Below are 11605 nucleotides of genomic sequence, written 5' to 3'. Positions count from 1 at the left end.
CAAAAGCGAGCTATATGGTAAGAACTAAGTGTGAGGTGCCCACACTAAGGACCATGCCTAGGGGAAGTCTAAGTACCCCGTGAGCCGCTATTGCTTCGGCCTTTGGCCTTTCAGGGAGTTTCTTGTCCACCCTCATTATTGTTTTGCTTTATTTGTGCATTGGGGACACTGCACTCCTTTAAGTGTAGGGTGGAAGAATTTCTCTAGATAATTAGTAGCAGTATGTTAGAAAAATATTAAAATATTAACTTCTTATTTTTATTTTTGTAGTTGTGTAGTATTTTAGTAGCTCCTAAGAATTATCGGGAAAAAAAGTAGAAAAATTGGACTTTTACCGACGATGGATCTCCTAGACAGTTTTCTTGAGGGATTTAAGTCTAAAGAAGAAGGACAAAAAAGATTTTCTTTGTAGGTAGTGTAGTAATTCTCCCTTGGTTTTTCTTTGTGTCGCGGTTCTTTTCCAAAGGATTTATTTGAACATGGTGTAGTTAGTTTTATTTTTTTGGAGTAGGAGCCATTGTGCTATAAATTGAATTGAAGCAATATGTCTTAACTTTGTTATGCCTTCAGAATAGTGAGTACTTTAGTTGTGACGCTTAAGCTCAGTTTTTGACTCTTGTATAAGTACCTTAAATTGTATAATCTTAACTTTGCTTAACTGCTTTGACTAGAGTGTCTTGATGAGTCCAATCCTGAGTGAGTTATGTGCCATGTGTGTGAGGTTTGTGTGCTATTTTGTACATTATATTTGATGTCTAGAACTTGTCTCGTGTGTTTGTAAAGTGAAATAGTAGTGTTGTTCAGTCTTGGAAGTGATATAGGAGTTTCTTTGTTGAGCCAGATATGTATATTTTACCCGCCTAATTGTTATATATCTTAGTTAACCCTTTGAGAATGTAATCCTATTTCTTTGGCAACCACATTACAAGCCTTACCCATTTGTTTGAATTAATCATCTATTTGAACCTTTTCACCTCTCATGAGCACTTGAATTGTAATGAACTTTGCACAAATTAAATTGTGGGGTGGTTGGTTTGGCTTTTGAGTGGAACTAATGAAATAAGGAGAAAGGTGCACTATTTTGAAAAAGTAAGAGTCACTTGAATTGAAAAGGAAAGAAAAAAAATAGTTGTATTGCTGTAAAAAATATTCCTTGATAGTGGTGACTCTTGATGTAATTGTGCTTAAAGAAGTAAGGAGTTAATATACATTGATGTGAAGGTGGAGTTATGATTTGACATAAGTGCGGGGTTTTAAATGTTAAAGTGTATGTATTAAAGTGCTTAGGGAGGTGTAGTCACTCTTATATCCAAATGTATCCTACTCGACCCGCAGCCTACATTACAACCGATTAAAATCCATACTTGATCCTACATTACATATATGAATACTATTCAATATCAATAATAGATACTATGCATAGCTCCCATATAACTATTATACATGCCTGTATTTTCTTTAGTCATACATACGTCAAGTTGTACCTGAAAAATATCTTCCAATAAACTAAAAATCCTCTGTGATTGGACTTTCTTAATAAAAAAATTTGAGATAAAGAATAACTAATTTTCATGCTCCCTTAATTTCTTAGCTTGCTCAAAGCAATATCTCATAGTTTATGAGATTGAAGTTATATTGCCCACTTGGTATCTACAAAACTTGTTCATTCCGACTCGTAACCTTGGAATTATTTTTTTCATAAACAATACTTTATCCCTAGATGTCATTATAGCCTCACCGGTATAAGTGTGGTCGGCAACACACTAATAAGAGGAACTCTACTTGACACGACTCCATAGACTTTCTAGGACTCGACTTAGAACCTAGTGCTTTGATACCATTTGTCACGACCAAAAATCACATGACCGGCACCCGGCACACTACCCGACCCAAGCGAACCAAACCATGTGATGCACTCAAATCATATGCATGAAAACTAATTTAACTGCGGAAGCTCCTTGAAAATCATATATATTTTCAAGTTAAATGATAAAATATTTTTTTCAATTCAAAATCACACATGACGCCTTTCGTGATAATAACAATGAGACTAGGTAAAATAAATATACTTTCATATATGTTGTGTACAACCCCGTTACTATAACCTTTCACAACTATCTATAGAGCCTCTATACCAAAGAATAGAATTAAACACTTGGGTTAATACCCGACTAGCGTAAATTAAGAAAACATGATAGCTACCACGAAATAGAAGTGGTCCCTCACCATATACCTCAGGAAGAGAGTCATCCTAACCCTGACCACATGCCACGTATCATACCTCATCCTGAAATATGTAAAATAAGCGGGACCCTGTAGGGGGGCCTAAGGGTTGAGTACACCACGACAGTACTCAATAAGTATCATAAACTCTCTCTAACTTAAGTTCTTGGGACAAACTTTATAAAACTAATGCACCAGTATTTGATATAAAACGATAGAAATTTTATCAATTCATGATCCTTGTCATTTTAAATAAAAGCCAAGTGAAATATAACGCACAATATAAACTTTTAAAACATTTATATCAACCCAAAATTTTGGATAAAATCATACAAAATCATTCCATTTGCTTTAAGTCATTGAAATCACTTTCGGCTCCTTAGGCCTAAACATAATAAAATCATCCTAATCTTTTACTAGGAGTACTATACCATCACTGACATAAGAAGGTCAACTAGGTTATGTACCTAGCGGCAAGTATCATATACCCTACTTGCTCAAGTCGTCTCCTCGTAGTGTCGTACGAATTTACTCAGTCATGCTAATAATAGCACAAAATATTACTCTCTCGAGGGAGATCACTTTGCCATAGTCTATACCACAAAGTGATCATCTACGCCTACATCGGCACGTGTAGTTTTATGACAACGAACACAATATATTTGAAGTCAATCTCGGTGAACACAAGTAACTCCCAAAATATTTGATACTTCAAAAATAGATTCATAGCATAGTAGCTTCAAAGGATCTATTTTTATCAAATCATAGCATTTATAAAAAATCTAAATCATTTTAACAATATTAAATAAACAACCTTTTACATGCTAAAGCCTTTAGCAATTTAACATCAATCTTTAAAAGATACCGCAAGTGCTATTCTGCTCATCAATTTCCAAAAGAAATACTTTCCATGAAAACTTATCTTTAGCAGTCAAATATGTATACTCTTTTCAATACGTAAGTTTTGATAAAAACTTATAACATTTACCTTGAGTGTCATTTTGCCAACAAGATTTAAAATAAAATTTTATAAAACAGCATGACACTACATATGCAACATAATATTTTAGTACATAGAGACATCCGTACTTGTTTGTCCCCACAAGCATGAAAGCACATTTGCAAACAACTTAAGTATTAAATCAAAACATGCTTTTAGAGAAAGTCCCTCAAGAAGAGTAAGTTTTAATCAACTTACCCCGCTTTCGCTTTATTAACCTTCACAAGCTTTCAATCATCTTCTATCATTTCAATGTTAATTAAAATACTCAAATATCACCAACAAGTCGATATCTACAATTAGATATCCTAATTATATCAAAATATGATCTAAAATATTGACCAATATCCATTTATGGCTCATAAGTTGACTACAAGCCTCCAACAACTCAAATCGCCGAATAGGTTCATTTACTAGCATATTTAACTCCACTCTTACCAATTACTCATTTGAAGTCATCAATGATACTACATTAATTCTCCAATACCCCCCAAATTACTTCTCATTGTCTTCATTACCCAACATTTTCAAAATATTCAATTTGGTGATTACGTAGTTGAACACTTTCAATTTAGCTAGAAAATGATTCCATAGGATTATCGCATCCTTTAATTTCATTTCTAAGAACACTCTTCATCTTCCCCATTTTCTCAAAAATACTATTCATGCTATGAACTAGGGTTTGTGAATTCAATTATCCAACCATAACAATTTGAAACAAATACTATAACTACTCTCGCCGACTCATAAGAAATGAGTTTGAAGCATTAGGATTACCTTCTTGAAGTTTTTCCTAAAAAATCCAATGTTTGAAAATTTTGGTGTTCTTGGACAACTTAAAAGATTTCTAGGGATTTCAAAAATTAAATGATTTTAATACTAGTGTTAATAGGATGTTATTAACTTAAAATATCCATAAAAACTCACCTTGTACTTCTAAGTTGTCTCAAAGGACGAATCCACCATGAAAGCACCAAATCCTAGCTCCAAAATACCCTCTCACCCGACCTTGTACGTATAGGCCGAAATTTCTGGATTTCAGATGCGGCCCCAGATGCTTCGCATCCCCACTTCACTCATCTTTGAAGCCCGGACGCTATGGCAGTACTTCACTGCCAGCCTTTGGTAATTTGATCATAACTTCTTGTAGGAGTGTCCAAATGACGAATGGTGTAAAGTGTTAGAAACTAGACTCGAAGATATTTCATTTGATAGGTTGTCCATCACATAATCCCTTATATATATATATATATATATATATAGATAGATAGATAGATATGCTTGTCCAAAGTTAGGTCTTGTGCGTACTCATTTGGAACTTTAGTCTATTATGTAATTTTCAACTTGACTTAGACTTAGGGCTCTTCTTGGACCCCACATCACTTATAATATGTATCGTACACTTATTATCATATTCAATTAATATCCATCATATTAATAGTCCTCGTCTGCCCACAAAATAATATAATTAGCACACATCAACTTTCTTAATAGCGCTTAAGTACTTCAAAAATTTTCGGGGTGCTACATTTCTCAAAAAGAGTTTGAGACTAATTTGTGTAAAAGTTGACTATTATGTACTAGTGCTAAATAATTGTTCATAAACTTAGAAAAGATAAAGAGAAAAAAAACAAGTTGAGCACTAAATACAGGAGATACTAATCTATAAAGAGAAAAAAATGAATGAAAGAAAGCGCTGGCGTTGTTGTCTCGAACCTGGTCATGTAGTGAATGAGAAGACAATTGCGGCATGTTAAACCAGCGGAGCCAATCCAACTTTTGTGTTTTGGGGCATATCCAAATTATTTAAGGGGTCCTTGTTGTATATACAAATATATATATATATACATAATTTTTGCTGAGGCTAACAAGTTCCCGTGACCCTTCTACTGCTCATGTAGGTCCGCCTCTGAATAAACTAATCAAACAACACTCATTTCAATAACAATGAACTGATTATCATGTAGGCACACGCATACACAACCAAAAGAGGTGTTCTTTATACATAAAGCTGATGAATTTGAACATTAAGACAAGAAAATAATTTAGAAAAAGAAGAGTTTTGACAGGATTATACCTGTAATGAACTGGAGACGCAGGGGAAACCTAAGTGATAAATTAACCAGTATTATTTTGAGGCCTAAGGCAGCTGGACCATACATTTGATGAGTTCAACTGAATTCATCATCTTCGACACGAAATATAGATATACAAGTAAATGGATTCACTGCAAAAAGCCTTAAAGACGTTGCAGCACAGAGTTGCATTAGAATAACCAAATGAAATGGCAGCAATTGGTGTACAATTGATTTAAAACTGGAACCTGAATTGATGCATACATTGATTACATTAGCCATGGGGCTGAAAGTTTCTAAGCAGATTGAAAAACATCACATATCTGCATGTTATATATATTGTCACTAAATTACCTATGGCACACCTTGATTTACATGCGACGATGAATCGAATATTACATGCAAGGAGAAAAGTGAACTAAACATGATCTCCGTTTAGGATCTAGTCTATTCACTCAGGGATCAGCATGTCCAACAACTTCGTCATCACTATCGCTCTGTCCACTGAAATCCTCTTCACTAATCTCTTCATCACTCTCATCTTTCGGTGAGCCAACGATGTTCTCCTTCTTTGCATATCGCTCACAATACTCTGCATCATAAAATGATGTGTTGAACGATGTATGGTCATTGGTTTACATTCTCATACATGGTTAAAAGATCCATTTCATTACAAACACATATTTACAACGTAGAATATCTGACTAACATACACGTTGGCCATGGTTGTCAAATTACCTTTCACTTTTTGCTCATACTGATTCTTGTCTTTCATCATCAGAGATGCTGCATCACCATTCAATGGATCCGAAGGATTTGGATATAGCAAAAGCTGGGGCAGGAACACCTCAAATACATTTAAGAGATCTGCACATCGGCATATGCTTGGTCAGATGTGGAAAAGCTCACAGTTCAGGAACATTTTATGAAGTTGTCAACACCTAGGGCTGAATTTCCATAAACAATTTCTTGAAAAGAACGTATATGGAGTGTAAGAACAAAGCTAACTTATACGACTCATGCCTTAAATCAGACACAAGAATGACACCTTTCGTCATTTTCATTTCAACAGAAGATGTTTTCTACATAATCTGAACAGTGAAATGAGAGTTGAGCTTCTATTAAGGTTGTCAATGCCTACACTAGTGCCACAGCATAGAAAAAAATTGACTTGTATTAATTCATGTGTACAGCCTGTGCTTAAAGAAACTTGAGCATAAACCTTCAGTTAGTGGACAAAGTAAAAGGCATTTGTGTGAAACAAACTAAAAGAAGACTTCATGTGTTTAAACTTTCGTTTCACTCTAAAAGTCTTAGAGCAGTATGCAATTACCAAACATAGGGCTCCATGACTGATTGATGACATCCAAACATACAGAGCCAGACCTGCAATAACAGATGAATCTCGTGAGTAATGGTGCATTACCATTTTCCTCAGAGGCACTCTGAAGAATTGTGGTACAGAGGTTTGTTAAAGAGACTAAAAGATGGAAGGGGGCCAATACACATATGACTATCTAACACATCTTACATGTGACTAACAAAGTAACAGCAAATTGCTTAAAATGCAGAAAGAATGTATATGTAGCTCACAGCTCATCAACATTGGGGTGAAATATTTTGTTGAGAAACCCAATGGAAGGAGACTTGTAAGGATAAGCATCTGGCAACTCGACCCTTATTTTCCAGACTCCGCCTTCATAAAGACCTGTAACAAAAATCATACACAAAACCAACTAACTCTATCAGTCTGCATATCTAAGAAAATAGCTCCATCTCCCATAGCAATACCATATGAATATGTAATATGCTGCTCTGCGGGAAAAGCAACAAGTGCAAGATTCTGATAGACAAGCTACTTTAGTGACTGAGAGCAGAAATGTCTTGATTGGCTATTCTTATGCTAAAAATATTGGCTGATGAGTGTTAAAGTTATGACATTTTTGAGATAATTAAGAGACAAAATTTTAAGTATCAGTGTATATAGAAACTAATCCATGTAATCCAATTAGATTGCTGCCCTCTCTTCAAAAACTAACTTTAAGAAGGAGAAATCCAATCAAGGGAAAGATGATCCTTCAACAAAATCACAAAACCAATAAAAGACAAAGCTAAATGAGTATCTTCGTGGCATTACTTTCTTTTGGGCCGTGAAATTCCACATTGAACTCCGTAATTCCATCATTTATTGTCTCCACTGTGTAATCACTCATCATCCTGCGAAATGAAAATGAGATAAAAAACTCATGGTGGTAAATGAAAACCTGCCATATTGACTTTCATATGTATAATACACTGATCAGATAAGATGAAGTAAAAGTCAAACTGTTTAGAATCAGTAAAAATATATCAATGACAGCAAGAAAACTATATCTCGGACGTTCTTACAATTTCATAACATCCATATCTCTTCTTTTGCTTGGAGAAGACATTTCTCAACTAACTATTGATCCTCAAATCTGCGTAATGAAGGAAAGAGTTCAACATATCTGTTCAATAAATAAGATGCAAATAAAGAAATCAAACAATGAAGTGAGAAATTACACGGCTGTTTCACACAAGCATAAGAAGAAAATGGTTACAACAACAACGACTACATGCCTTAATCCCAAGCAAGTTGGGGTCAGTTACATGAATCTTTATTTAAGTATATCTCAATCCAACATTATAAGAATTTAGTTTCTCTAGCACTAGAAGTTCTCTATATTTGCTACGGGCAGATATGACTCTGACAACGCCACTTCGCCAACTGGCGTTACCTGCACTTAAAAGACTCTTAGTGGTCATTGGACTTACAGTAAATTACTAACAGGACTAAACCTTAGGCCCAACTAATAGATATTACTTATATAGATTCTTTTTCTTCCTTATATCATATTTTTCACGAGGTTCACGTATATCTTAAGAGATTGTAGCTCTTTCAAGACAACTTCCTTCAATGCGATTGTAGGTCTACCTGGTCCCCTTTAAACACCTTCAAGGATGACTGAATAAAAGAACTAAGAGAAGATCTCTAGGAAACATCAGCATCCAAAGGCGAAACTCAGTTTCGAACTCATCCCATCAGTGAGTTTAATACTTAATACCACTGAGCTGCTCAACCCTTCATTTAACTTATTACTACTAGTTCATCTATTGAAACACACAGTGATGCATTTCAAACACTTCAAAGACAAGGGTCCTTTAAAAGTAGCTTTTCTTACAAAACGATGGACTTGAATTTGACTTACAGCTTTTGAGCAATCATGATGTCAACACAATTAGAATACAAGTTGGTATCACCATATCAAGCAACTATACGTCTGTGGTCACATCGTGTTAAACAACTTGTCATTGCCTCTTCATCAGTAATCTAGTTAAGGGGGACGCTTTTGCAGGTGCATAAATTGCATGAAATTGTATTAATGGGGAAGTGTGGAGTTAATGATAAGCCTTTGAGTTTCATCTGTTCCTGATAGTAGCATAGCTACAAAAGGGTATTATTTACCAGGGCATCACAATCAAGTTACACTAACCACCTTAGTCTTGCTTAATTATTAGTATAGATTTCAATAACAACATTTTCATTTGGCCTTAAAGTGGCAAACCACATCTAACACGATATCAAAAAGAAATTTGCAGAGCCATAATGCAGTTCAAAAAGTAAAATTAAGACAGACGCAAAAAAGTTTTTAGAAGTCAAAGTTGACATTGCAAAATACTGATAAACTTGACTCCCTCAAAATAGATAAATCCATCCCAAGAACCACTGCACAAAGCAAATTGATAAAAACTGAAAGAACCAAAACATCCAAATATTTTAGTCTAGCCTTGGCAATGCACAATTAAATGGTCGGATGAACCAAATATTGAAAAGATCAAAACTTTGGCAGATTTAAGCAGAACAGACCCAACCCATCAAAGTAAAAATACCATTAAACAATCACAATTCATTCAATTGCCACAACATGCGAGCACAATACACAACATCAAGACTAAAGTTCTTATGAGATACAATATCAAAGATGAACTTAGACGAACCAGAAATATGGGCAAAAGTAGAAGATCTGAATTGGACAAAACAATCAATCAAAAGAAATAAATAAGAGAGAAAAAGGACAATAAATAAAAGGGAGAGGGGAAAAAGGGGAAAGTGTCGACATGTTGGCGTTGAGGCAGAGTTACATACAGAGTTGAAAAGGGGCACGTGCTATGTGCCAACAACTGACCACAAATTACGTGGCTTTGTTTTGCATATTGCGTTAATATTTTTTAATGATTTTCTTTTTTACCATTCCTTGCATTTACCTTGGCTTCTTCTTCACTCACTCCACTCCCCATTTCTGTAACTGAATCAAAAAACAAAGGTACCCCATGTCAGTAGCATACCCGTATTTGGCTCTTCTCCACTACTTTAAATAATTGGACAATTTTATCTGGACTAATAATATAAATTTTGTTGGCCTTAATTTTTTCGCTTGTTTAATGTTGCTTTGGAAATTGGAAATAAGTTTTTCGGACTTGACTTTCTTAGAACTGTGGAAATGCTTTCGACATTTCTGTTTGATGTTAAATATCACCTGAAACTTGCGAAAGCTGCAATACAGTAAATAGTTTTGCTGTTTGTTTCGATAGGAGTTAATTTATAGACCCCGCACCTCTTTCCATTTCCCCCATTTTCTAAATTAGCAAAGTTTTTGCATTTATTTTCCTGTTCTTTTGTACTTGTTCTGCTTAGGCTTGGGCAACGAACCGGGCTCGGCTAGATTTCATTTTAACTCGGCTCGAATTCGAACGTTAGAAGGAAGGGGGGAAGAATTTGGAAATAAAACGAAAGATCAGAAGTGTACAATTTTGGCATAAAGTTCTTAATCTATTCATTTTGGCAAATTGATCAACTACCAATATACAACAAGAGTCCAATTAGGACGTTGTAAGTTTAATACTAGGTACTTTGTTGTTGTTAAGTTTAAGGTTTGCAAAACAATAGCACTGACAAGAGTGATTGCTCTAGTAGTGAACACCTTCCATTTTCAATCAAGAGATTGTGAGTTCGAGTCACCCCAAGAGTAAGGTGGGGAATTCTTGGAAAGAGGGAATTAAATTTCTATCGAAAACAGCCTCTCTATTCTAGGATAGGGGTAAAGTCTGCGTACAAACTAGAGATTATACTGGGTTGTTGTTGTTGAAAAAAAAAAATAGCACTTTAAATTTAATAATGGCATACATGAATCTGATTTATCTGCACTTTTGTCAAAAAAAGTTGACGTTATTTGGCAATAAAGAGAATTCTCTTTCTTCCTGTTTGACTTGTGTTCAAAAAGGAAATGTATCATCATAAAGCTCACATCTGTAATGCATTTCTCTAATCCATTCATAAAACCCCCACAATAATTGTAAACAGATCCTCACATCCAATTCAAAATTTAAAGCAATAGGTGGTTTTGTTCAGAAATAAAGTGTATCATAATAAACTCCCAATGGTAAAGCACCTCTTCTCTAATCAATTCATATATAAAAAAACCAAAAATAATTGAAAAGAATTTTGAACATCCATTTCAAAACCTAAAGCAATAGGTGAACCTTCTTACAAAGCTATTTATATCCAATGTGAGACACTATAATACTCATCAGTAATGCTAGAGAATAAGAGTTTTTTGAGTTCGGATCCTTAAAACTTAACCCTCAAGAAGCCACAATTAACTCAATTTCAAATAACATCAAAATTAAAACCACGCAAATCAGAGAGAAAGCACGACAGTCACGTCCCCCCTTAAAAAACATAAACACATCATTATTTTCACTCTGTTATTTATTTTCCTCAATTTTTTTTCCTGTGTGGTAGGGGGTGGTTGGGGCGGCAATGCCAGCCATGAAAAGAACTACCTCCTAGCAAGATATGGAATTCTTTTTCCCTGCAGAATGCAACTCCAAACAGGAGAATCAGAGAAGTCCACAGCCATGGTTGGTACTCATCTAGCACGCTTAAAACTATCTCCATAGTAATACGCTGACCCAACCATCAGCACAACTGTACCACCTTGAGCAAGAACTCTAGCTCTCATTAGTTGCTGACCTAATTGAGAATTTCCCCGCTTGAAACTAATTAGTCCTGCTGTGAGCACTCCTGCAGTGACAAGTGCACCTGAAATTCATAAAGCCATAAATTGCACAATGAGAATATTAGTTAGGTTAGATAAAGTAAGTTCTGCTATTGACTAGAGTGTTCAACCACCATTTAGCAAAACATGAAACCAATGGATGATCAACAAGGATCCGAAGGACTAAAACGACACATAAAGGAAGATAATGCAGCTGAAACTCCTAC

At 35.0% G+C, this 11605-nt stretch overlaps 1 protein-coding gene across 6 annotated transcripts; it reads right to left on the bottom strand.

Annotated features, from left to right (window-relative positions):
• Nucleotides 1–5508: 5508 nt before the first annotated feature.
• LOC104089344 (ubiquitin-conjugating enzyme E2-23 kDa-like) lies at nucleotides 5509–9692 on the bottom strand. 6 transcript variants are annotated; one of them, XM_070188606.1, is made up of 7 exons: nucleotides 9586–9692; nucleotides 7687–7757; nucleotides 7436–7515; nucleotides 6892–7006; nucleotides 6632–6684; nucleotides 6037–6165; nucleotides 5509–5890 (listed from the first exon to the last, which is right to left on the bottom strand). In XM_070188606.1, the coding sequence occupies exons 2-7, from the start codon at nucleotides 7728–7730 to the stop codon at nucleotides 5754–5756; spliced, it is 558 nt and encodes a 185-aa protein (XP_070044707.1). In that variant the 5' UTR covers nucleotides 7731–7757; nucleotides 9586–9692; the 3' UTR covers nucleotides 5509–5753. The 6 variants fall into 6 exon arrangements, with proteins under 6 accessions (XP_070044707.1, XP_009592506.1, XP_033510214.1 ...); XM_009594211.4 differs by having other exon boundaries at nucleotides 9507–9593; XM_033654323.2 differs by lacking the exon at nucleotides 9586–9692 and adding an exon at nucleotides 9467–9521.
• Nucleotides 9693–11605: the final 1913 nt, after the last annotated feature.

Source organism: Nicotiana tomentosiformis, chromosome 11 (assembly GCF_000390325.3).
Source record: "Nicotiana tomentosiformis chromosome 11, ASM39032v3, whole genome shotgun sequence".
Classification (NCBI taxonomy): Eukaryota; Viridiplantae; Streptophyta; class Magnoliopsida; order Solanales; family Solanaceae; genus Nicotiana; species Nicotiana tomentosiformis.
The sequence above is the reverse complement of the archived record's forward strand: the minus strand, read 5'-3'. Positions and strand labels throughout refer to the sequence as shown.